At 39.5% G+C, this 27,828-nt stretch overlaps 1 protein-coding gene across 2 annotated transcripts in view; it reads left to right on the forward strand.

Moving 5' to 3' along the window:
- Positions 1–27,828, forward strand: part of LOC134511202 (pituitary tumor-transforming gene 1 protein-interacting protein-like) — a 34,198-nt gene continuing 6,370 nt past the window's right edge. Inside the window, exons 1-6 of one of the 2 annotated variants that reach the window (XM_063324804.1) lie at positions 1–141; positions 5,012–5,064; positions 9,187–9,295; positions 13,110–13,218; positions 19,722–19,787; positions 25,613–25,659. In XM_063324804.1, the coding sequence (XP_063180874.1) occupies positions 33–141; positions 5,012–5,064; positions 9,187–9,295; positions 13,110–13,218; positions 19,722–19,787; positions 25,613–25,659 (493 nt within the window). In that variant the 5' untranslated portion in view covers positions 1–32. Of the gene's footprint in view, positions 142–5,011; positions 5,065–9,186; positions 9,300–13,109; positions 13,219–19,721; positions 19,788–25,612; positions 25,660–27,828 lie in introns of both variants that reach the window. The other variant, XM_063324806.1, reaches the window with a different exon arrangement.

A 27,828-nucleotide genomic window follows, 5' to 3' on the forward strand; every position in this document is an offset into this window, starting at 1 on the left:
GGTCGGTTCCGGGTACGCGCGCGGCCCCGGCGATGGCGGCGGTGCGGCTGTGGCAGCTGTGGCTGCAGGGCCTGGCGCTGGTGTGGGGCCGCGCCGGGATGGGGTTGGCGCACCTCGCCGCCACGGCTCCGCCGCCGCAGGGTAAGGAGAGACGGGGAGCCGCGGGCCCCTTCCACCCGTGGATGCGGGGCGGCGGGGCCTGCCCGGGGTGTTTCTCTGCGGAGGGCCGCGCTCGCCCCTCAGCAGGGCGGCGGGAGGGGCGGGCGGAGGCCCCCGCTCGCCCCGAGGCCTGCGGGCGCCGAGCGCAGCCGGGAGCGCTGCTGGGGAGTCGGCGGAGCTCGGGGCTTTGCCTTGGTCCTCGGAGCGGGCTGGTCCCGTGTGACGGGAGGACGGCCACCGCTGCGGAGGGGACAGGGAGGGTGGCTCCCAGCTTGCCACCAAAGGAAGGGACGAGGGCACTGGTGTTTGTACTGCTGGCCGGCCCGCGTTATCGGGAGTTCTGCTGCAAGGAGGCAGCAATCGCCTAGGTTTTCTCTGCCCTGACTGATGATGAGGAGTGTAGCTTGGAAGGAGAAGCTGACGGAGGTGCTTGTGCCATCCTGTTTGTTCTGTTGGAATCGTTTTATCTCGTAGCTGCTTTTGGAAAGCAGTTGGTGAAGCTCATCCTCAAATTTGGTGGCTATTAACAGATATGACTAGAAAGGTGCTCATCAGGTTAGTTTGCGTTAAATTAGGGTACCTCATGTGAGCATCTATGCTATGAGGACAGGCTGAGAGAGTTGGGGCTATTCAGCCTGAAGAAGAGAAGGCCCCGAGGAGACCTTACAGCAGCCTTCCAGTACCTAAAGGGGGCCTACAGGAAAGGTGGGGAGGGTTTCCTTATCAGGGAGTGTAATGATAGGACAAGGGGGAACGGTTTTAAACTGAAAGAGGAGAGATTTAGATTAGATATTAGGAAGAAATTCTTTATTGTGAGTGTGGTGAGGCACTAGAACAGGTTGCCCAGGGAGATTGTGGATGCCCCATCCCTGGAAGTGTTCAAGGCCAGGCTGGATGGGACTTTGAGCAGCCTGGTCTAGTGGGAGGTGTCCCTGCCCATGGCAGGGGAGTTGGAACTAGATGATCTTTAAGGTCCCTTCCAACCCGAACCATTCTATGTGGACCTTGACATGTGTGATTAGAGTCATAATTTGTTTAATTTCTTTTATGGGAGGGTTTATACTCAAAAAGGAAGTATCTAACTCTGTGAGACAGCTACCTTGAAGCAGAAGAGGAGGGCTGTCAGTGTACCTCAACTATTAGGAAAGAACAGAAGGTAGACCTGCTAATAACTGCAAGTTAATCAGTAAACATAATCAAACCCAAAGACAAATATAATCGAAACCAAGGAGCAAAGAGTTTGATTGGAGCCAAAAATTCAGTTGAATTAGTAGTGGAGTTGCTAATGAATTCCCTAGGAAAGAAGCTTTCACATATTCTTACATGAGTTAAGGAACTTGCTCGTGACACAAAGTTGATCTTTGACATGGAGAAGGGTCATGATACTATACAGAAAGATGTGGGTGACCTTTAAGGAATAAATATTTGAAATAAAGTTAAAAAATAAAAGATGAATTGTTATGCCATCTGACTAGTATTATTTTAATCTTAAATCAAAACAGTCAGAAAAAAGTAGGGAGGTAGACTTGTTGACTATCGGATGCTTATCAGTTACTGAATTGATGCTCTTGTGAAGAGAGGGATTGCAGTTTTACAGTTTTATGGTAGTTCTGCAAGATTGTGGGACCTTGTATGCCATCCTGCTAAATATTGCACAAGTTCAGCACCTGCGTTGAGCAGGGCTACAAGGGCTGTAGTGTTCTCTATTTCAGAAAATACCAAAAAGAATATGGCTTTAATTGCTGGAGGAGGAGGAAGGTTGAGCGGGAATAAGAGTACTTTAAGGAAGTACTCATACCAGTAGGAGGTAACAACTGTTTAAGTTGAAGAACAGTGTTGCCCTGAGTGGGGGCAGAGAACAAATTAAAATAAACTAGCTATGAATAAGCTTAGTGTAGGTGTTGAAAGGTTTCTGACTGTCTGAGCAGTTGCACTGCTTTGATTAATTTATTTTTTTTGGTAGAATAAGAATTCTCTCCCATTTCTCACTGAGCTTAAGGTTGTATGGCAGTCATCCGTCCTTAGTGTATGCTGTATAGAGCCCTGTCTTCTTAAAAAAAAAACAACAAACAAACCCCAAAACAAACAAACAATTAAAAAACCTCAAAAAACTCTGCATATGCTACCTTCATGCACAAATACATACTGGAAAGGGGAGGGAGGAAAGTGTTTTTTTTTTTTTAAATAGTTTCATTGTCAGTGCAATTCTATTTTATCTGTATTTTGTGGAGGAACAGCCTTCGTTATGTGTTTGTGCGTGGTTATGCTGGTCCATGAGTATGTCTTCTGGAAAGTGAGATCATACAGGTAATTGGTGTATAGTTAACTTAGTACAATTCCTGTATGTGTGGGCAGCATTGTAGTTGTGTTAAAAAAAAAAAAAAAAATGGCATGCATGAACAGTAATAGCCTTCTCTTATCTTGTAAGAATATAATCTTCATACAGCTACAGATCACTCGGTACAAGGTGTTACACTAAACTATTTTGGTAAAAATTACACCACTTGTCAAAGTAATGCTTCCACTGCTTGGTAAACTAGGCTTGGAATGTAAAAATGGTTTATGATTTATCATTTTATGACATGTTAGGTAATTAATGCTGATGTTGTATGCCAGTATAGAAGGAATGATTACGTTTGATAAATGCTGTTTAAAACACAGTGTGAATTGTTGTTGGTAGTGGTGCTATGGCTTATATTTATTTTTTTCCCTGATAAAGATAATACAGTAGTCCCTTGAAATACTAGAGGGAGACAGTCAACTTAATATCTTTTTAAACAAAAATAACTTTGAATTTTTTATTATTCAGTATGCTGGTACACATAATGCTTTAGCAGGCTGTGTGGTAGGGGTGGTTTGGGTTTTTCTTCTTTTTTGTTTTGAGATATGATTTGTTCTGTCTTCTGCTCTTGTGGATAACACAGTAACTGATGGGAAACTTGTAGATGTTTGTAAGTTATGTGACCCAGAGAAATATGTAAAGCAGAATGGAAAAACATTTTTTCAATCACTCATTGTAATGTTAAATTTTGTAACAGCAGTACATAAAGATGCTTTGATTTTTGAGGCATATGTTGTGATGATGATGTGAAGTATTTTCATTAAGACTAATAAGTTGTTCTTTATTCTAAAGATAAATAACAGAAGTCTAATTTTTCTGGTAACTTAAGTACCTGTCTGTTGGTTATATGCCAATATAGGTTATCTGCTATAATAAGTCAGTAGGAAGGCAGTTAAAGGAGATAAACAGCATGAAAAGCTTGTGAGATTACCTTCTTTGGTAAGAATCTAAGTAATGTGACATTTCTTCAATTTGCTGTAGATGTTTCAGTTACTGAAAATGTAACCTAAACCATGTTTTTAGAAGTCCTTGGTGTTACTTGAATGCTTCTGACAGTACCTTGCTAATTCATGTTCAGAAAGCTGGTTTGTTTAGGTGTTTTAAATCTTAAATTGAAAATGTAGCGAAGTATTTTTGTAATAAGCGTGGTGGTACTCCATGTAGAGTAAGCCCATTTGAAATTTTTTTAGCTTAAACTGAGAACTGTTTCTGAATCTGCTTTTCATGGGATTTTTTTTCCCATTAATTGGTATATGGCCCTTACACTTAGGCTATTTCTCATTTGATTGGCAGCAGTAACAGTGTTAATTTGTACCAGATAATTAACAGTGTTAATTTGTACCAGTTTTTTCTATATGGATATATTAATTAAAGCTAAATATATTGGTACATAAAATATACTTAATGTTAAGAATTAGTATCAGAAGGGTATAATATTGAATTATGAAAAGAAAATATTAAAATAGGTAGCTGTCTCTAAGCATACCAATAATTTAGCTCAAATTGAAAACTTCTTGTGACTAATACAGTTATTCATCAAAGGTAGGATTGGATTCCTGATTTGAAGATATTTTCCCCTCATATTTATGATATATGTGGAAATAATCAAAAGTTAATTTCATCATAGTATTAAAAATTATTATAGGAACTACAATTATTGGAAGAAAAATCCAGGTTCAGTCCAGGAGAACAGACTCCCCCTCATCTGCCAAGTATTTCGTCTAGGTCAAGACTATGGCACGTACGTGGTCCTGTGGGCAACAAATGATGTCTACGTTGTGGATAAAAAAGACGGGTCTTAAGATGATAAGCATTCAGTACTTCTAAATGAAAGTCATATCCTTTGGCTAGAATTCTCCGGGAATGTGAACACCAGTAAATATTTACTTTTTTTAGGATAGCAGATGTTTTTTAAAATCCAAAGAAAATATGAATCAAGTCCTCCCTCATTGCTTGGCTTTTCAGACTCATGTTGGAGTTCTTGTTGACCTCTTACAAAATAACATTGTGTCCTATGTTTGGAAACTTTTTTTATTGTTATTTAAAATCATGTAATTTGGAGACTTTTATCTTTTAAAAACTTTTTTCTCCCAAGAAAAAGGTTAATATCTATGGAAGGGAAAGCAACCCTAGAGAAAGGTCAGCTCTTGCTAGGCTTCCAGAGCTGCAAAACTTGGAATGTTCTCTAAATTGAAGTGTAAAAGTCTTAGAACTTCAGCAGAGATACTGGAGGCTCTTGTCTTATATCTCCCCTGCTGTCCTTAGAGAAAGCAAATTGAAGTTAAAAGTGAGCTTGAATTGTTTCCCTATGTCAGAGGTCAAACTTAAGCAATTTGTATCTGTTTGCTACAGTTCTCCTGGAATGGAATTATTGAGCTTTCATTACTTCAGTCAAAATTGTTGTTTGTATCTGGAAATAGAACAAAGAAAAGGTTAAATATTTTGTTAAGTACTTCGCATTACTGAGTAAAAATAATACATAATCTCGGTGTGTTGGTTTTTTTTTTCTAGCATGCTCAGAGTTTTCCCAGAGATCCTGCGAAGAATGTCTAAAAAATGTTTCGGTAAGATTTTTAACGTCATTTTTGATTGAGAATTTGGATCATTTTTCCACTTAATGTAAAATCAAGTTGTTAGGCTTTGTTTGGTGGGGGTTTTGTTTTGTTTTTAATGGTGAATCTAGTCAAACTACCCATAATAAAAGAGGAGGTCAAGATCAGTCAGTTGTAATATCTGTTATTACTTAAAAGTCAACTGATGTTCTGTTTCCCCTCTGTCACACTCAATGCCAGTGTGCTTTCACTTTGCCAGGGTTGCTCCGTGATTTGGTCACTCAGGGTATTTCTCTGCTTTGTTGGGAGAGGACAGACAGTGTGAAGTCCAGGCTTCCAGTTCCAGTGTGTGCTCAGCGCTTTCATGGCGCAACTGAGGAAGTTGATGTTGCTGCTGGTTTAGACTCATCCTCATTTTGCAAGCAGCACTTGGTTAAATTTCCGTCTTATAAAAGGGCTAGATAAACTGGATCTTGTGTGGCTAAAATGCCTTGCATTTCTTGTATGCTGAATAGGAGAACTGGGAAATTAATGTAAATAAACTAGAAATGCCTTTCTCTGGAGGCGCCCCAAGCAGTGCATTTAACTGAGGCAGACTGGATCAGTGCTGTAGATGTTCAGACATGTCGGCCTCTCCACTGGCTACATCAGACTGTAAGTGCCTAAGACTGCCAGGCTCGGTCACTGTTCCGGTAGCAAAGTGTTTAAACCTCCAATGAGAATGCAATAAGGCAGACATTTAAAACAATAGAATTTATTTCTCTGTCCTTTGCTGAAAACCTTTTTATCCCCACAATAAGGGTCATAAGTGTGCAAAAGGTGTCTGTCCCTGCAGAGTAGAAGAAACTCCCATATTTAAAGTGAGAGTTTGTCTTGAATTCTAACTTCAGATGTCACCAAAAAGAAATATTTCAGAAGTCTTTAAGTTACATAAGTTACTGCAAAACTTTCTCACTAGGGAAAATTGAGAAATATCCAAACTTACACATTGTATCCTTGTCTTATGCATCTTTTGTCTTTTTAATGGAAAAATATTAATTGTCTTGTATTGATGTGGTTATTTTGTGTTGTCACATCTCTATATTTGTTGTCATAAGCATAGCATTGTGTAAAGAAGTCTTCATCTTTGAAAGTATGAAGTAGGAAATGGAAATTATGGGACATTAAAGATTAAATGTTCAGCACTACCACTGGTGTGACTGTCACTTCACATCAGTGCTGCTGCATATACATCAGCACAGCTTTTATTAACCTGAGAGTTATGTGTTCACCTTGTGAGATAAATGAACCCTTTAGCTGTGTCTGTGTACTGAAGACACTAACAGAGTTATAGATACGTTATTTTCAGAATCTGTCAAATCAATTTCAGTGTCCAGGCTTGTTTTGGTGACAGTGATGGATGATTCAGGGCAACTGCTTCAATAGCATCAGTGTTAACCTTGAAGAAAGGAGTTTAGACTTGATTCAGACAATTTGCATGTGTATTAAAAAAAAAAAGCAAACTACAGAACAAAGCCATTAGCATTTCTGTGAGCAATACAAAAGCAGAGGATTGCTGAAATTATGTTGTTTAATTGCTTCAGTAGAAAAAAATATCAGGTTTTCATATTGGTGATAATATAGATAGCAGCAGCAGATAAAAATGAAAATAAACATTTGGTGAATAGATAAAAACAATTCCAAACCAACCCTAAAATGTAGTAATTTAATTCAATAAATAGAATTATAATTCAAAATGCTCAGATTTTGTTGATCATAATTATAATTGGGTTGTTCTTTTGGATTGGTCTTCAGAGTTGATTACCTATTTTCTTGTGTTTATATCAATAAGTTCTGAGGGGTAATTTTATAGATATGCTGTTTCATTTCATTTTATTCCTTACAATGTGATACATTAAAAAATAACACACAGAGGCTTTGATTAGAGCTGTTGAATCCTGAAATTCAATTTATTTACTTCAAAGAAATACTTACTGCTATGACTAGCGGATTACCAGATGTGTATTAAAATTTGAGAGCTTTTATCTGTTACCAGATAATGTGTAATTATCTGTTGATTAATGTCTTGAGAGAATTTTGTCTTCACATTTCTAACTCCACGTGACAGTGCGTAAGACAAAATATGTAATGCAAGAACTAGTTAAAGGTAGGACTACACTTTAAAATCTGTGTGCACGTGTAGAGTCTCAGCATTCTGGAGAATTTTCCAAAGTCTCGCTTTTAACTTCTACCAATGCACTTTTCCCCTCAGCTATTTGTTTTTGTCATGCTCATCGTTGTCCTAATAAGAAATGTATGGAATCTAAATTATCGAGGAAAATGGATTTTAGGCAAGCTAGATGTTTAAAAAAAAAAAAAAAGTGCTAACACCTATAGGAAATTATATGATCAATAAATATGGCCCAATTTTTTTTTTGAGGGAAAGGTGGGAATAATAGTCACTTGCATGCCTCTATCTGATCATAGAGGAGCAAGTATTCATTTTGTATTCATAATTACTATCTTTTTTAATACTGAGAATATGTCCTTAAAATGCACCTGGACTGGATTAATGATGTTGTACTTCATTATCCATGTGGGACTCTACTAAAATAAAGTCAGTGATATCCATCAGAGTGTGAACGTGTTTCCTAGTATGCTCTGCAAAGACTATGTGATTCGCCTCTAAATAAAATAAAATCTTTTTAGTCTTAATTTGTAGGTTATGTAGATGAGGATCAAAGTTAAGGAAATGTTTTATCCTTGGGTGTTTAGGCTTTTTTCTTTTTTCTAACATGATTTTGACAATTAGCTCGATTTTTAGCATTGGGAATGAGTCAACTGAAATATTTCCTCTTACCTCTGCACCAGTCAGTAGCTGTATCAGATATTGCCTCTTGGGCTACACACATTCTTAATAGTTACATGTGGTAGCCTCCATCAGAGGGAAACGGTTGACCTTTCTGTGCCCATGGTTGTCACCAACAGTATAGAGTCATTCAAGTTAGAAGAGACCTCATGAGTCATCTAGTCCAGCCTCCTCCTACTCAAAACAGGGTCAACATTACATTCAAACAAGTTTAACAATGACTTGTAGTCTGCCCCCATTAGTCATTATTTTTGAACTGTTAATTCTCATTAAATAATTGATCCAACAAAAATAAGCCTATTCTTATCTAACATCCTTGATTAAAATTAAAACTGAGAATGGCAGGATTTGTGGCAAAGATTATTCTGATGGCTTAATTATTTTTGTTGATGTGTCTTTATGGGTATGTTTGACTTGTATGGTCTACCAACTAAAGAATATTTTTCTTGTCTCCTTCACTTTTTTCAAGAGACCGGAATCTACTACAAACTGTTTCCTTTATGTTTAACGTTTTCTAACCCTTTATAGCAAGATACAGACTTTGTGCAATTGAGGATGTATGACAGAGATGTTCTTGATAGTACTGTTAGATAAAGCTTAGTTCCTGGATGAGCTCTTTCTAGAATGAATCCTAAAAAGCCCTGTTCTGTCAAGGATTCCTTTTGCTGTCATTCAGTGATTGAGTTGTGTGGTAAAGGAATTTTGAATGAGTATCTATTTTAACAGAAGAACCCCAAAACTTAAGCTTTATGCTTAATGTTGACATAAAAAGCAAAAATGTTGTGCTGGTGTTGTAGCTATAATACACGTAAGAAATTCTAAAAATATCCAGATAAGTAAGTGTGGTTTGTTCTTTTTTTTCTGTTGAGAGTCAAATATAGGGCTGAAATAAGATTGTAAGTGTACTTGTATTCCTCAAAGACATCAGATGTTTTTAGATTCTGAACAGTTGACTTTCTGGATTTGTATGTCTTGTTAATTTCAGTAATTCTAAACTCAAAGCCGTTTTATCCTCAAGTATGCTAAGTACCTCAAAGTGTTCCTAAATACTTTCAGGCTAGTGTAAATATTTACTGCCTTCTATTACCTGTAAGTATGAAATGTACTTATTCACAATTCAGTTTAGGCTTACTTGTACCAAGAGTCTGCAGGTTTTACACTACAGAGCACTTTCAATGTATCTGTACAGTACTGTATGCACTTAAGAATTCTGTCTGTGGAGAGGAGCACTAAATTGTAAACTGGTTTTGAAGGTCAATAATTTGTTTTTTGTTTCGTTTGCACAGTGCCTTTGGTGTTACACCAACAACACTTGTGTTGATTACCCTGTAAGAAGCATTCTTCCACCATCTTCGTTATGTTCACTCTCAAATGCTCGATGGGGAGTTTGCTGGAGTAGGTACTAATTTTACTTTTGCTGTAGAGAATTATTTATGAGTATGGTTAGATTAAAGTTAAGACTACTGCTTACTGGAGCTGTTTCCTGATAATTTATTTGGAGGGGTGAGGGGAGAAAGCAGTGGTTATGATTTGGAACCATGATCCCTAATCTTCTGGATTTACAAAACAGTCATTGTTAAAGGTTCTTTATGAACAGCCAGTATAGTTATACTGATCCAATGGCTTTAAAACATTTACTATGTAGTGAAGTTCTGTTGATGCTAAAGTCTAGACTGGGAGCCAGTGATGTTGGAATGTTCTGAGTATTTTATGTATGTAGTCAGGATTCACCTGTTTCTTAAACCATATTTCTGAGGCGCAAAGAAATAAGGTCATTGTCCGTTGACAATGGGTGATCATTCTTACCTTTTTAAAAACTTCGCAGGATATCAGATGATATGCCTGGATCCACAATTTTTATAGTATATTCCAATGGCAGTAGTGAACCAATACTACAGGAATGGTGTTGCTTGAAAATTCTTGCTCTTTTTGTTTAAACAACTGAAAAAACGACCATGGTCTGTGGGTGCTGAAATTAAGGTTAAAAAGGAAGCTGCAGAGTAGTGCTGCATCATTTCGTTGTTCTTAGATTTCCTTTTGCTTTGCAGTTTGTGTTACAAAATATGGTGCAGCACATATGCTGCCACTGGGGTGAAATCTTTGCAGCTATTTTTGCATTACTGTGTATACAGATCTAAATTCAGACTAGACTGGAAAAGAGAACAAATAAGACATTGGAAAGCTTGTCATATGAAAGAAGAGTACGTCTTCAGTCCAGCAGAGCAAAGGCTTGCTGCTTTCTGTGTATTTGCTCATGGACACCAGGAGGCTAAAGGACAAAGACAAGTGGGGATGAACTATCAGTGACTGTTCACTGTAAATTAGAAGAAAGTTATCACACTTAGAGCAGTGAGAATATGGAGTAGTCTTTAAATTAGAGTAGCAGAGGTAGAAGATTGCCATTGAAATGCAGCATGGAAGTTTCTGAATGCTAGCACTTCATGTAATCCCTGCAAACCAAAGGACTATACTGGATGGTACAGGAGAGCTTTACCAATTCTTTGTTCTTAGCAGAAGGTCTCTGTTTTATGAGAGAAGGCATTTATGTTTAGACTTTTAAAAGTTTTAGGGCTACAGAAGGTATATAATTTCACTCATAAGGCACACTTTTAAGGAAATTGGGCTTTCATTGTTGTAGTAAATGCTGTGACTATGATCTGTAAGCAAAGTTTTTTCTGTAAGTGTGGTGAGTTGACTCCTGCCAACGGCTAAGTACCCACACAACTGCTCCTACCCTTCCTCCCCTGGCCCCAGTGGGGTGGTGAAGAAAATAGGAAGAGCAAAAGCATGGATTGAGATAAAGACAGTTTAATAGGTGAAGGAAAAATGAGGAGAGAGGAAAAAAAACAAGCAGAGGAAATCACTTACCACCTCCCACAGGTGGACTGATGCCCAGCCAGTCCCCAGACAATAGTCACTTTGGAAGTCAGATACCCCATCCGCTTTTTCCTTGATTTCAGGTTTTGTTGCTGATTGTGGCATTACATGGTGTGGAATATCCCTTTGGCCAGTTTGGGTCAGGTGTTCTGGCAGTGTCCCCTCCTGACTTCTTGCATCTCTTGCCCTGCTCACTGGGGGTAGTAGTGGGTGGGGAGAAGAGAAAATCTTGATGCCCTTCAAGCCTGTTCAGCAGCAGCCAAAACATTGGTGTGTTACCAGCACTGTTTTAGCCAGAAATCAAAAACATGGCATCATGCCAGCTGCTATGAAGAAGGTTAACTCTGTCCCAGCAACACCCAGTACAGAAATAACGTTTGTGCTGTGTCCTTTTGCAAAGCAGTGATTCCTGCTATCTACTGATACTAAGGGTGTGCTTGACAGTTTACTTCTGCCGTAGAAATGACTTCTAGCTTGGGCACTATTTGTGTTTCTAGATTGAATGCAGCTTTTAAACAGAGAATAGAGCACATTCTCAGCAAAAAAAGTACAAGTGGAAAAAAAAAAAACAACAGATACGCATTTCCTTAATAGTCTTTTTACAAATTATATGCAGCAACATGCCATGGGGATATATAGTCTTATTGAGACTCTCCCCTTTGGACACAGTAGGAAAACTACCTTGTGAGCATGGTGGTACCTTTCCTTTTTGCCAGTAAAATCAAGAGGCAAGCATTGGCTCAGTGTTGCTGAAAATGAAGGTGAATATTGCAGCTCTCAAAGTCAAAAACAAATAACTGGCTTACATTTAAAATTTTTATGGAATAAGACATTGACAGATTATTAACTAGCAGTGAAGAAAAAAGAACAATATAGAAACAACATAATACAACATAGCTTAATTGTGTTTTTTCCATGAATAATAACAAATGAAATAATGGACAGACTGAAAACTGACACTCTTTTTCTACACTTTATTAATAGGTTCAAAATATTTTTTGCTTCAATTAAATAGCATTTTAAAAGTAAATAATATACTTTAAAAAAAATTAAATGGAGATCAAAACAATTTTCTGGTTTTTTTACCTCACTGAATAAGGTATATTTAATTGCTTGTAACTTGTAGGGGAGTAACAGAATGAGAAATGTGATACAGTGAAATGTGTTACCTTCAAAATTTACATGTTCAGGATTTACTTGTGTATTGTAACTAGAAACTATGTATTAATCTGTATTATAAACTGTGCCCAGTAGATTATAACACACAAGCAAAAATATTTGCTGGGATTTAATCTTTGGCAAAATCTGTGAAGGTGATGCCTTGGCCAGATGTGAGTTGATGAGATCTGTAGAGAAGTTACAGATGCTTTGGCTTGTGCATGTGATCAGAGAGGATAAACCCTCTGAACTTCACTTGCTAAACTTCACTGCCTTACCCTGAAGCAGTAAAAAGTGCAGGTGCAGCCCCTTTGTATTGCTGCAGCAGCATGAAGCTGCTGAATCTGGCAGAGTTCAGAGGGATTTATGTGGGAGAAAGGAGAAGAGACAGCTTCCCTGTCCTTACGCTGTCATGCTTTAAAATAGACAATGTGGGGTATTTGTGGGGAGAGAAGTTTAGTTTTTATTATTTCTGTTACAACTTTACTGAATGATTTCATTTTGTCCTTTGTTAGGTCCTTTAACTCCTCAAGTTGTGTCTGTAGCTTTGCTTGTATTGTCCCTGTTTGCTTACTTCTTGGGCCTCACTCTTTTCCAGGGCATCAGGTTTCTGATTATTTTTTTATGAATGCAGTCCTGTCCTCGTTTGGACTAGCTATGCTTTTTATAGTGTATACCGTTAAAATAATACCATGCCTGCCACTTCTTAATTGCTCTTTGGATGTAGGAGATTAATCTCTTTGGACATAGAAGATAACTTAGGAAGTTTTAATGGAGAGTTATATATTGGCTCCTTCAAATCCTCTGACACTGTGTTATGTCATTTTGCTCTTAAGTAACTGCTGCATGTAATAGGTGTACGCTGAGGCTGCATCTATATGACTTTTTTATTCGTGTGGTACATTGGCTAAGATTGTGATTGGGACAACAAAACTGCGTGTGGAATCACACCAGTAGATTTATATCATATAAAGTATTACAGGAAAACTTTTAATAATTTGGTATATGTAAAGAACAATTTTACTTAATGACTGTTCAGTGTAAATTATGCATAGTAACAAAATTCTAATGTGATATGCTGAGTTTTAACTGGAGGGGAAGGAGGGGAAGAATTATCAGAAAGACAAATGATAATACTGGAGTCTAACAAGTTGAATATATTCATGTTTTTCAGTAAACTTTGAGGCTTTAATTATTGCCATAGCTGTAGTAGCTGGACTCATTCTGGTGTCCATAGCAGTCTGTTGCTGTTACTGCTGTTACCGCAGAAGACATTCCAGGAGGTAAATACATATATTTGTTTCCTTTACTAACTTTGGGTGCTGGTCTTCCCTACTTAGCTACAATTTTTACTCTCCAGTATACTAAGAATCTTTTCATTGGGAAGCAATTTTGGTCACTTCATTTTACTTGTTTGAGAGACAGCCAAAAAAGGTGTTTAGTGACAGGCAATATGACAGTGGAAATGATGCTGGAATGGCACTGAAGTGATGTTATTAGTGGTAGCATCACAGGTACATTCTCTAAGTAAGCTATTGCTTTACACTTCTACATTTTGCACTTCCTTATTGAGATTAGACATGAAACATTTCAATGGCCAAATAAATACTTGCTTCTTTGATAACAGAGCAAATGATTTCTTTCAAGGCAAGCTCATGGTACAGCAAAAAGGGGACCAGGTGGGTAATGAGTAACTGAGCAAGTGTCCTACAGCACTTGGTATCCATGCTACTGAGTTTGCTCTAGGATCTGTCAGCAGTCAGTATCTAAGTGATTAGCTGTCTTAGCCAATTCAACAAAATATTCTAAATGTAAGATGATACTTTTTGCTCTAAGATACTGGAAGTCACTGACTTATTTTCAAGTATGGTGCAAAAACTAAGTGTTCTTTAGATCTTGGAGGATTTGTAAAACGTACGGTTTTTTTTCCCCCTTTCTACTGACTTACTTTTCTAGTTGGCTAACATCCTTCAAAAGGAGGGAAGTAGTTGATGAGAAGCTAAAATAGGCAAGTCAGTGCTGCCATGTGAAGTGATCGGTGTGCATTCCCTAATGAAACACCTGGAAAGCCTTGTTTATTGGGACAGCACAATATGCATCCTTGCATCACTGAAGCTTTAGAGCTCAGGTTTCTGGGCAGTGTAGTTTCAGCTAGCTCCTTTTGTCCTTCACTACTTCTCATGTGAACAAAATGTGGACCTTATTTGTTGATATGAAATATTTTCTATACTATTTCAAGGACCTGTAATTCACTGTTCTTGTTTGAGGGCTTTTTTTTAAAGAATTTGTGCAGCTGTACAGTGTTTAGTGCTGACCTTCAAGCCAGAGAAATATGGTACGTGTGGCTTCCAAAAAAGGAGAAAACTGTAAATAGCATGTTATTCCCTTTTTTTTTCCCCGAAGAAGATGCACGCACCTGTTCTGGTGGTAGATTGGTTTACCAAATCTGTCCCAGTGCAGAATTTGGTAACTCTTTAGCCCTGTGCTGATAAGCCCTGAAGATGTATAGAACTGTTTTAGATTTTATGTAAGATTTGCCGACTTCGTCTGCAGAAGAACTGAGTAGGCCCCTGTGGCTGACATGCCTACAAATAAAGCTTGATTCCTGTGAAAAGAGAGATTTGTGCCAGACTTCAGTTTCAGTAGCTAAGTCATCAATCAGTACTGTAACATCTAATTCTAAAAATAGAGAGTTGGTTGAGAGTCGTCTTATGCCAGAACTCCAGAGGTGTCAAGCTTAATCTTCTGACACTCAGGGGATTTAAAGGTCTTGTCAGAGTGGGCTCCAGCTTGTTTCAGGAGGATTCACAATGTATTATTACACTGAAGCCTGGTACATTACTGGTTTTAAACCCACGGATTCTCAGCAGGAATTCTTTTGCTGTCTGTTTCCTTGGTTTGGGGACTCCTTTTCTATAGAAGAAACTTTTTTAATGAATTGGAAGAAGGAAAATTTGCAGAAATGTTATATTAGATTTGTTTTACTGGCTTCTTAGATGTAGCATCTCAGGTGTAGCTTTGTTTTGGAGAAGCATCAATATTCCTTCTGGGAATTTTTAAGCTGTGGGGTTTCAGTGTTTAAGCTGCCAGCACTTATCTTTTCCTTGGAACACAGAGAATACTTAGGTGCATTAATCCTGCCATTGGTGGTGTAGCTGGCTTACCTGAGTCCATCCCTACCACAGGAAGTCTAGGACTACTGGTTGATTGTTTCAGTTCGTTATTTTTATCCTGTGTTTGGACTTTGAGTCTGGTTCCATGCACTTGAGAGTTTCATGCACTATTCATGAAACTATACTAAATAGACTGTCTTGAACTTCTTCAGTTTAGCAACCACTTTTTTAATTTTTATAATTTCAAACTTTCTGAATTTTGAAGAAAAGCTCAATTCCTTCAAAGTGTCTAGAAATCACAAGATATTTAATGCTTCTTTTAATTACAGAGAAGAAATGTATTTTCTGAATCCTATACCAGCATTTTATTGACTTGAAGGGTCAGCGTGAACTGAGATTATTGCACAGTTGTAATACACTGGGGTCTTCAATAAAGTAGTTTTACAGAAGGATTCTCAAGAATGGGGTACATCTGTCAGAGAAAGGGAAGAGCATCTTCAGTCACAGGCTTACCAAGCTGTGAAGAATGCTTTGAACTAAAATTGCTGGTGGAGAGGAACTTCAGTCCATCCCCCTCCTACCAGTTTGATGCCAGTAATGGATCCCTAGATCCTGTAGAAGGATCACAGGTCAGCAGGAGAGTACCTGGAGTGCAGCACAAAGGAATTCCAGACACTCAGCCAGTAAGGCATCTTCAGCGGGGGCCCAACTTAAATGCCTCTATGTAAATGCATGTAGTGTAGGGAAAAAACAAGAGGAGTTTGAGCTGTGCATAGGACTGCAGGGCTGTGATACTGGCATTACTGAGACGTGGTGGAATGGCTCCTGTGACTGGAATGTTGGAATGGAAGGATACAGGCTCTGTAGGAGGGACAGGCAGGGGAGACAAGGAGAAGGGTGTTGCCCTCTATGTCAGTGACCAGCTGGAGTGCATGCAGCTTTGCTTGAGGATGGATGAGGAGCTTATGGGTTGGGTTTAAAGGGAGGGCAGAGACAGGTGAGATCATAGTGGGGGGTCTGCTACAGGCCACCTGACCAGGAAGACTGAGCAGATGAGGCCCTCTATAGACAGATAGAAGCAGCCTCACATTCACAAACCCAGGTCCTCATGAGGAACTTCAACCACCCAATATCTGTTGGAGGGACAAGACAGCAGGGCGTAAGCAATTCAGAAGGTTTTTGGAATGTGTTGATGATAACTTCCTTTCCTAAATGATAGAGGAGCCAATGAGGAGAGGAGCTATGCTGGACCTTGTTCTCACCAACAAGGAGAGGCTGGTGGGGAATGTGAAGCTCAAGGGCAGCCTTGGCTGCAGTGACCGTGAAATGGTGGAGTTCAAGATCCTTAGGGCAGCAAGGAGGGCACACAGCAAGCTTGCTGCCCTGGACTTCAGGAGAGCAGACTCTGGCCTCTTCAGGGATCTGATTGGTAGAGTACCATGGGATAAAGCCCTGGAGGGAAGAGGGGCCAAAGAAGTCTGATTAATATTCAAGGATCACCTCCTCCAAGTTCAGGAGTGATGCATCCCAACAAAGAAGTCAGGCAAAAACACCAGGAGGCCTGCATTGATGAACAAGGAGCCCTTGGACAATCTCAAACGCAAAAAGGAAGCCCACAGAGGGTGGAAGAAAGGACAGATAGCCTGGGGGGGAATACAGAGAAATTCAGCAGCCAGAGATTGGGTTAGGAAAGCTAAAGCCCTGATAGAATTAAATCTGGGCAGGGACATCAAGAGCAAGAAGAAAAGCCTCTACAGGTAGGTCAGTGATAAAAGGAAGACTAGGGAAAATGTGGGACATCTCTGGAAGGTAATGAGAGATCTGGTCACCCATGATGTGGAGAAGGCTGAGGTACTCAACAACTTTTTTGCCTCGATCTTCACAAGCAAGGGCTCTAGCCATACCACCCAAGTCACACAAGACAAAGGCAGGGACTGGGAGAATGAAGAACTGCCCACTGTAGGAGACGATCAGGTTTGAGACCATCTAAGGAACCTGAAGGTGCACAAGTCCATAGGACCTGATGAGATGCATCCCGCAGGTCCTGAGGGAACTGGTGGATGAAGTTGCTAAGACACTATCCATCATATTTGAGAAGCCTTGGGTGAAGTTTCCACTGACTGGAAAAGGGGAAATAAACTCCCATTTTTAAAAACGGGAAAAGGAATACCCAGGGAACTGCAGACTGGTGAGTCTCACCTCTGTGCCTGGCAAGCTCATGGAGCAGATCCTCCTGGCAACTCTGCTAAGGCACATGGAAAATAAGGAGGTGAATGGTGACAGCCAACATGGCTTCAGTAATGGCAAATCTTACCTGACAAATTTGGTGGCCTTCTATGACATTGCAGTGTTGATGCATAAGGAGAGAGCAGGTGACATCATCTGCCTGGGCTCGTGTACAGCATTTGACACTGTCCCGTGTGACATCCTTGTCTCTAAATTGGAGGGACATGGATTTGAGGGATGGATCCATCCCTATTGGTGGATAAGGAATTGTCTGGATGGTCATACTCAAAGAGTTGCGATCAACAGTTCAATGTCTAAGTGGTGACAAGTGGCATTCCTCAGAGGTTGGTACTGGGACCAGTGCTGTTTAACATCTTTGACGACATGGACAGTGGGATCGAGTGCACTCTCAGCAAGTTTGCCGATGACACCAAGCTGTGTGGTGTGGTTGATGTGCTGGAGGGAAGGGATGCCATCCAGAGGGACCTGGACAGGCTTGAGAGGTAGGCCTGTGTGAACCTCATGAAGTTCAACAAGGCCAAGTGCAAGGTCCTGTGCCTGGGTCAGGGCAATTCCAAGCACAAATACAGGCTGGGTGGAGAATTCATTGAGTGTACTCCTGAGGAGAAGGACTTGGGGATGTTGGCTGATAAGCTCAACATGAGCCAGCAATGTGTGCTTGCAGCCCACAACGCCAACTGCATCCTGGGCTGTATCAAAAGAACCATGGCCAGCAGGGCGAGGGAGGTGATTCTGCCCTTCTACTTTGCTCTGGTGAGACCCCACTTGCGAGTACTGCATCCAGCTCTGGAGCCCTCAGCACAGGAAGGACATGGACCTGTTGGAGTGAGTCCAGAGGAGAGCCATGAAGATAGCCAGAGGGCTGGAGCACCTGTCCTGTGAGGACAGGCTGAGAGAGTTGGGGCTGTTCAGCCTGGAGGAGAGAAGGCTCTGAGGAGACCTTATAGCAGCTTTCCAGTACCCAAAGAGGGCCTGCAAGAAAGTTGGAGAGGGACTCTTTATCAGCGAGTGTAGTGATAGGCTGAGGGGTAACAGTTTTAAACTGAAAGAGGGTAGACTTAGATTGGATACCAGGAAGAAATTCTTTATTGTGAGGGTGGTGAGGCACTAGAACAGGTTGCCCAGGGAGATTGTGGATGCCCCTTCCCTGGAAGTGTTCAAGGCCAGGCTGGATGGGGCTTTGAGCAGCCTGGTCTAGTGGGAGGTGTCCCTGCCTGTGGCAGGGGGGTTGGAACTAGATGATCTTTAAGGTCCCTTCCAATGCAAACCAGTCTATGAACTAGAAAATTTGTATGTGAAACATTTCATAGGTTCTGGATTACTGGGTTGTATTCAAATGGCTAAAGTATTCAAAGACATGTATGGATTGATTGAGCAGATGGAAAACTGAGTTCAGATTTCCAGTTCCAGTATCTGAATTTTATGTGTTAAAACACATGACATGCTGTAATTAACCACTGGATGTCACTCTTGCTTAACTTGTATGTTGGTTGCTGCAGATGTGTAGTACTATAACTGTCTGTTTCTCTATTAGCAGGTGTGTTGATATTAATATTTACAATATTAAACATCTTCAGATAGTGCATTCAGTTTTGAAAAATTATTAGCACCTGGAAAAGTACGGCAGGTGTCCATTGACTAATCCTGAAGAACTGTCATTAATTCTGCTAGAAAAAATAACAGACAGATATTGTTTGGTGTTTGCTTTAGAGTGCTATAACTATTATGTGGTCTATCTAATGGTTAAGTGAAGCTGAGCTTTCTCCAAGGCAGGTCACAAAGCTTAAGTGCATGCATTCAGTAGAGCATATCTGCACATGTACAGCTCAGATGTACTCTGTAGGCTCAGCATTTCCTAGACTCACCCAGCTGATGCACTCGGGTATATCCTTGCTCGTTCCAGAACAGGGAAGGCGGCTGCCAAGACAGTTCAATGCAGAGTGCTTTCCTGGGGGCAATTTGAGATTGGAATAGTGATGGTTGTTGGAAAGATAAATTGTTCTGGCTTCAAAGGCTTATGAACCATCAATCTTCTTCCAGGGGACGACAATGGACTTAACTGTGCATGTGCAGTATGCTTACTCTGAAATGGGGTGTGACACATGGGGAAAATGGCAAGTAGGAGTCTTCTGGAACAGTCTGCAAGCTCTTGCAAAGAGGTTTTAGATTGTCCCGTGGGGTCTGAAGGGTTTATTGTTATATTGGGTGAAGCGTTTAGGTATTATACAATGTGAAAGGATAATTCTACAAATTTATCAATTATACTTACTTTTCCAGAGCCATGTAAAATTTCATTGCTGAGTATCTCAGGTCAGAATATAAATACTTTTTGAAAATAAGTCAAATGACTAAAGAATGATTGCCTAGCACAGCAAAATTGCTTTTTCCTCCTCTTATACTTTCCTTCCCTCCTTATTTTTCTATAGACCAGACGAAGAAGAAGAACGGCTAGCTAGAAAGAGAGAGGAACGAAGACTACAGTCTCTTCAGAGGTAGGTCTTGACAGCTTGATATGTAGTTGTTCACTTCCTGGTGATATAGGAGTATTCTGTCCTTCTAAGGAATACACAGAGTACTAAACAAAGACGCATTATGGAGTTAGGCATGACAATGTCAGGTTTTCTACATACAGCACGACAAGAGGAGAGTCCTAACCAGACTAATGCTAGCCTTGGAGCTGTCAGATGTGGGTTTGAATCCCCACAGACTGACGAGGAAATTGATCCTAGGCTTGCCACTTCCTAGTTATGTTCTTTGAATACTCATCTGCCAAGTAACAGGTAGGCACCTTCAGTGATGCTTGCTGTTTTCTCTTGAACTCAGATTCATTGTTAATATAAGCAGAGACTGCAGGGAGCAAGGCATACTTCCAAATAAGACCCCTCGTGGAGCTTTTGTATGAAGACATTAAGTTTCTCTATTATGAATGTATGTAAGAAGACAAGGCAGGTGGGCAAACATGGCTTGGTTTGCTCAAACATGTTACATTTCTTACAGGGCACAAAAGTGGGAGCCAATAAGGTTCTCTTACAGATGTACCTACTCTCTCTCATGTCTCTGACTGGCAGGAGCTGCGAGAATCACTCTTAACTCCATGCAAATCTGGTTTCTGGTTCTGAACTGCCAGGTTATGTACCAAATACAGCAACTGTTTGCCCTGAATCTGACAACAGTTATGGCTCTGAAGTAGGTGCTGTGGTATTAGGAAGCAGACTAGATTCTGTTGTTATGGGTTAAATTGAAGTGTCCTTTAGCCTTGTGTGAAATTCCTAAAGCTGTTGGCCGTAGAAAGAATTAGAATAAGATACAATGCGGATGTTTAACAAGAAAAGCTTTGCACCTAAGTCAAGCTCTGAAAAATTCTGAGTGGTTAGTTTTGTTTCTGTTAGAGCTATTGCATACTAGCAGTTTAATATAGCTATTTATTTCAGTTTTCTACTAGCTGTGTAATACCATTTAGTAGCTTTTAAAACTTTAAATTTAAACTTAAACTTTTTGTTCGCGCAAATTTTGTTCTTAACAGCGCAGATTTACTGTTGCAGTAATGTGTATTCTGCACTTGTTTAGGAAAGTGTAAGTTTTAAAGTAACTCTGTGCAGAGGGAAGATGAGAATTTAGATGTCTCCTAGAGTAGTTGAGCTAGAATTACTGTTTTGAAAATGTGTATTTTTGAGTGTAATGGTGCCACTAATTTAACCCTTTGGACTGTGTGTAGAGGCATTCTACTTCTGATGTAACTGCAAGCTTCTGATGGCAAGAGCATTCTTATTTTTCTTTCATGCCCAAGGCACAATGTTCCTTAGCTTTATGCTATGCCAATTTGTTTTGCAGAAAGCTATTCACGTTTCTGTGAGGTTTTTTTAGGTTGGTTTTTTTTTTATTCTGTTGGGTCAGTTCAGCGAACAGCCTTAGCATGTATCTATAAGATTGCTGGGATCCACAGGATGCAAGGACAGCATGAATCCAGGGATGGGAGAAAAGCAAAGAAAGCATTTATTTGGGGATAGAGCAGAAAGCAGTACTTCCCCTTTCACCATTGCAAGGAAGTGTCAAACTTTATCCAAGGAGAGAATGGATGCAAACTTGTTTTCATAAACATCTTAATTTGTGAGCTGAAAGTGTCATATTTGAATGTGCAGGGAAGGGTAAGAAATAGGTGACTGGTTTAGGAAATATGCTTGCACATAGTTGTACCACAGTTTATCAGATAAGTGATGTTGAAGACTTGCAATGGATCAGAAAAAGGGAAATTTTCCACCTGTTAATCCACTTCTATCTAGTCGTGGTACAATAGAGAGTGCTAGTGTGAAGGTGATGTTTCTCCTGTAATGATTTTGTTCCCTTATAAAGAGGCAGGATCCTGTGAGGAATATCAACATTTTGTTGCGTGTCAAAGCCATGTGCCTTGTTGTGGTGAAATGTAGACCCTTAGTATTATGCCACATTGCTTAGTTAAATTAACATTTACCTACGTTTACTATAAAGCAAAGGCACAGGGGATGACTGTGTACCGTAACCTCTCACCTGTGATTTGTGTATTCACTCTAGATTCTTGGTACAGTTAATCTGTAGGAAGTCTGCTACTTCTGGAGTGTAAGGTTTGCTGCGCACACACAGAGCAAGTGGTATTGCAGCAGGCGATTAGCAATGCAGAGCTAAGACCAACTCCATTCCTGAATTAAGCCTAGGAACAAGGATTGCTGGGAGCAGACTGCTCTGCCAGAATGATTGCTGCAGGCTTAGAGTAGCAGCCCTCTTTCCTAGCTTCTTATGAGTGTGTCTTCGAAACAGATAAACCGTTCTAATTGCAGGAGAGAACTTAGCAGCAGCCCTGGGGTATTTCCCATGTTCGGAACACGCGCACCTATTGTGTGTGTGGCTGGGGAGGGACTGCTAGGGTCATGGGAAAATGCAATGAGTAGGCCGCTTCCAGCACCTCGCTCTAGCTGCTGCTTACTTTTGCAAGTCCTTAGCAGGATGAATTTCTAGTAGCAGGCTGTAGAACAGATTAATAGTCTCAATGAGCCATTTTTGACCAGCAAACTGTGGGGAGGAAAACACCGTATTGTACTGTATGGTCTTTCCCTTCTACAAGCTGTGAAGTTTTTGCATAGTTTCTGAAAATGGCTGGGTAGATATTCAGATAAAAAATGTGGGAGGAAAATAGGCACAGCATTGACCTTGTCTGTCTGGGGGTTTCTGTGTGTTTTTTTTTTTCATCTGCGTGACACAGCTAGTTCATGTACAGCTAGCTGTTCAGATCAGTTAGTAATGGAAGGAGAACAGGACCAGTCTGAGCTTCACTTCATGGTGTTCCATTAGTGAATGGTAAAAACAAAGTAAGGAGGCCCAAGTTACATAGTTTGTGATTAACGCAAGCTTCAAGATAATTGCAGCATCTAGCATTTTTTTAGCTTTTCGGGCACACAGTAAGTGTCTGCTTTGTAAGTTTAAAATTTGTTTGTGTTAAGTATCCATAATAAACTGAATTTTAGGAAGTGTTGTTCTGGAATACCTAAATGGCCATTACAATGAAGAGTAAGGGTAATAACACTGGCCCTCTGCTTGTCTTCAAAAGGAAGAAACTAGCTGTCATTTCACGGAAAAGGTTGAAAATCACTGCTGAAATGTAGAGTTTGCACTTACAGTGAGGGGAAGGAAACCCTGAGTTCAATTTTTGACTAAAAATACTGAAAGAGGACAGATATCTTACTGCATAGTTTTAGTCCTTTATTTGACTTCATGTCATCTCTAACATCTAAAATAATTTTTAAACATAGCAACAAGTAGTGAGTCTTTTTCAGTACAATCATTTAAGTATTTACAGCTGCAAATACATGCTACGTTTATATGTTAAATTTATGCAATTTATAAACCATGATATATATGTTAGAAGTTGATAAACCAATGAAAAGCAATGAGGTCTTGAATAAGATAAACCGCCAAGTTGTAATTTGGTGGTGTAATGGTAAGGGAGAACCATTACACTGGAGGGGGGAAGAAAGGATTGCAGTTCACTTGTGAAGAACCAAGTATGGAAAACCATGTGAATTGTTAGTATTAGGAAAAATACTTTCTTGGCTTAACAGCAGTGGGGACAACTTGCATGAAGAGCCAAGAATTTAGCATGTAGAAGATGGAATAATAGCAGTAGGTTAAGAAACAGAACTAACTCAGAAGACTGTAATACGACTTCAGTTGATCATAATGTAAGACGTGAACAAGTGCAGCAAACCACCTCTGGGTGGCTGATTCAGTGACTGCCTGGTCAGAATTGTCTGATTCTTCTCAGTTGATAAATAGCTAAGCCTTATTTACTGCGCAGGGATTTAGTCATGGGTGATGTGATATGATATAGTTGTGGCTGCCTGTCAAATGTTTTGCAGTGTTTTGCAAATATTAATGGTTTTATCCTTCAAATTTAAACAATGTAAGAATTGTAAATGTTTGGTGGGTTTATTTTGAATAGCCTAGGGAGATATTCTAAACTGTGTCTGAGGTTTAAGGCCTGCACAGACTGATTTTAATTTTTTTTTTTTCCCCCACCCCTTTACCCTTCTTATGCAGATACTTAGTGCTGTCTGTGTTCAGGGCAGGTTCAGACTGACTGCTGAAATAGTGAGATTTTAGTTGAAACTACAGCAGTGAGTCTCCATTATTTCAGACAAGGTTTGCAAAACAGTGAAGAACATGCCATTAGTACCACCAGTGAAAAAAAAAAAAAACCAACTTGAGGTCACAATGTCTCACAGAAACTATACAGAAATAAAGATTGACTTTATGCAGGAGAAGGCTGCTTTAAGCAGAATCTCTCTATTCTCTTCCTGAGATCCTTTGCTTTGTATAATGTCTTCCTCTTATGCAATACAGAATGCAGGAATCCTGTGGTCAGGTCAAGTAGGTAAACTTGACTCCTCTTCCTGTTCTCTTCAGCCTCTCAGTCCTGACTTTCCTCCTCTGCATGAATTTAATTTCGTCGCCCTGATTCCCTTGTTCCTTCTCCTCCTGCAGCTTGGCCAGGTTACTTTGTTTCCTATGCTGCCTGGGCCGAATAGTGTAAAGGGATATAAGGGAGATGGGTATCTCAGGGAAATAGTAGTAGAAGGTTTTGAGTCAGTCTTTCTTGTTTGGTTTTCTCATCATGCTTTATCTGCATGCTTTCCAGAAGTGCAGTTGCAGGCAAAGGCCATTTCAGCCCTTCAGCTCTGTAGAAAGCAGGATAATTGCTTCTGAGGACACACAGGATCTGATTAGCAGTAGGAATTGTTTGGAGGTGGAATATGCATAGGGCAGATGGGTTCTTTGGTGAATTAAGCTGTCAGTGCTTAACAGCTTTCTGCTGAATATGTGCAAATTAGAATAGGGTGAAAGTCAAAACTTGTCTAACTGGGTTGAATTTTGATAGAGGCAACAATGTATATTTTTTTTGTTAGAGGAATGTTGTTTTGCCAAATTCTATGTCCTTTCCTGAAAATAAATAGATTCTATATCATCCTAGTGAAACAGCTGTGTATGAGCTTTTTTGTTTGCTTTTAAACTAAGCAAAATAGATGTTCCCGTTGTTGAAATATAGGAAAATTATCTGAGGAATAATGGAACGATTTCCATTTAAACTTCCTTCATTTTTGTCCTTTCACCTTTGCAGAGTGGAGGGGAGGAAGGGGAAGAAGAAATTGACTTGTCAGACACTTGGTTTTTGTGAATAATTAAAGTTTGGCAACATTAGATACAGTCTTGAAACCTGTCTTATGATTAGGCATCCAATTTTTATATAGCACAATAATTTAATCTCTGCATGGATGCCATACTGGATTTTAGAAACTAGTGGGTTTCACTTGCTGTACTGCTTACACAAAACAGTAATACACCTTTTATCTCTGTAGAATTATTACAGTGAATTAGGATTCTGAAACACACTGTATTCACTGCTGAATTTGAGTTACGCTCCCTGCTGGAAAGCATTAGAGAATCTTCCAATATTGTGCCTTGCTTCTTACATATAAATGAATAACTCAGTGTGTGTACGTGTACATATATATGGACGCATTACTTCTATATAGAAAAAAATATTGTTCTTTATACTTGCAAATATATCTCATTTTGACATTATTGATTAGTGAGAAGGTATAGGGGATCTTATAGATACATAAAGTGTATCTAGAAAGATATGATATGTAGCTGATAAATGTGATTTTTTGGGGGGGGGGGCATTTGTAATTGCATACTAATTTAGAAACTGCTGTTGTCTCAGATGTAATTGTCATATTTTGCTTACAGCTCGAAACAGTCAATATTCTTATGCCTTCATTTGTTGCAGGAAACATGAAAGAAAAATGAAGCATGATGAAATACGTAAGAAGTATGGTATGTGGTAATCTTGTTCTGATACTTAGTATCTAAATTGACTCCTTTTTCCTAATTATTATTCAAATTCACAGCAGGAACAAGCTGCTTTATGAGCAGCAGAAGTAATCAAGCCCAGTTTCCTACCGATGCATGTCTTCTATCACCTGAACACCTGATCTCATTGCTGTTATGCTCCTGTTCTCTTCCTGCTCTGACTCTCCCAGCAGGCAAGAGACAATGTGCTGGGTGGGGTGTTCAATATATTGATTAAAATAAGTAGTTCTTTTTGTCTCTTCCTAAGTAGGAGCGCTGATTATTATTTTTTTTCTTTTTTAGGCGTGTGGGGGATGCGTTTGTTCTTGAACTTGATTAACCAATCTAGTTGAAATTGGCTAGTAGACTCATGGTTATTGAAGGAGGATAGACTGACAACCAGATAGCAAGCTTTTTAAATCAAGCTCAAAAAAGAAGGATGGAGGATGCAGCCTAACATAGGGATTAAAATTGATGGTTTTTTCTTTGTTTTTAAGTGAAGCTGTTGTCTGATAGGAGAAGCATATCACAAGACTATAGGACCTGCTGTGTTGTATAGGAGGCTCTTATTATCTAGTCTTGTCAGTGCTTGCACTTTGCATTTGATTGTTCATAGGGTTAATAGTACTGTGTATTCAGAGACAGATATGCTAAAACTACACTGCACTTTTTATTATGCAAATTGCACTAATGTCAGAGAAGGTGATTCTAGGGGTCTGAACAGTCACTCAGAACTGTTAATTTTCATCCCCTTGTTAAACTGATTGGCAGAGTCTGGGAATGCCTTCATGAATCTGCAGCCTGCCCTTTGGCTGATGCAGGAGTGATACAGACAATCTTTGTAGGGATTTCTCTGCCCGGGGAACATTTGCAAAAGCATGCTCCTTTGCTGGAATGGGGGGAAAAATTTAGTGCGAAGCTTGGGCTGCAGGGGGATGAATGTTGTAGAAACTAGAACTAGTTTTTGTTATACATCAGTCGTGAACAGTGGTATCTTATAGGATAATTGACCCTGTATCCCAACTACAGTTCAGTTTCAAGAGCTTTGTTTGAGTGGTTGATGACAGTAGTCCAGACTTAAAAAAAACCAACAACAAAACAAAACCAAAAAACCAACCAAACAAAATCCAAACAACAACACAGTACACCACGGACTTTTTGTGTTTGTTTCTCCTTAGAAGACATCTAAGAGTCAATCTCAACAAGTTTGAATCATTGGGATAGATCTGGTGAAGAATTTAAGACGATGGCTGTGTCTCCAAAATAATATGCAGCACTCTACAGATATAGATATAACTTTGCATCTCTTTGAGCCAGTGCAGCTAAAAGAGGTGTTGAACAAGGTCTTGAATTCAGTATAGCAGTTAGTGTATCAAAGCAGTGCTTTGCAGTTAAGTGACGGTTCAAAAGGCTGCATTCAGTTATATTCCGCTTGTGAAACTAATTCACTTGTCTCTGGATGGTCCTATATTTTAGTGATGACAAGTCTCTCTCTTCAGTGCTTAACTTTCAGACTTTTGTGGAATGCTTTGTGGGATCTCATTGGAGTACTTGAGTTTCCTGAGGAATTCAACTGTGTAATTCTGTGCCTCTGGAATACATACACCAGATTCAACAAATCTTGCTTGTAGCTATACTATGCACACAGTCATACGAGAGCTAGTGTCATTTTGCCTCCACTTGAAGTGTGTTAGTCTATCAGTGACTTAATTAGAAACAAGTTCATACATTCATTGCGTTAATGGAAGGTGTACCTTCTTATAAGGAGTGAGGCATATTTATTTCTTCATGCAGTTATGTTTTGCAATGCAGTTTATCCACAAGAGATTGTAATACAACTATAAAACTTCAATTCCAATAGCAAACTTCTACATAAAGTTTATTCATTGACAGGTTTGCTTTATTGCATGCTCAAAGATTAATATATATTGTCAGATATATCAGTTTGAGGCCTGGATTCTCATGATTCATTTTTGTCCCAAAGAAAAATGTAACTCTTATATGAATAGTTGGCACATACTGAAAGGATGTGTGTAACTGAGGAAAAATGAAAGACAAAACATGCATACATTCTGAAATTCCTAAATATTATTGCTGATTGTATAGTTTTTATTCTGATAACATACAGACAAATGATTGTCAAAATAATTCAGT

The sequence above is a fragment of the Chroicocephalus ridibundus genome, chromosome 2, assembly GCF_963924245.1.
Source record: "Chroicocephalus ridibundus chromosome 2, bChrRid1.1, whole genome shotgun sequence".
Lineage (NCBI taxonomy): Eukaryota > Metazoa > Chordata > Aves > Charadriiformes > Laridae > Chroicocephalus > Chroicocephalus ridibundus.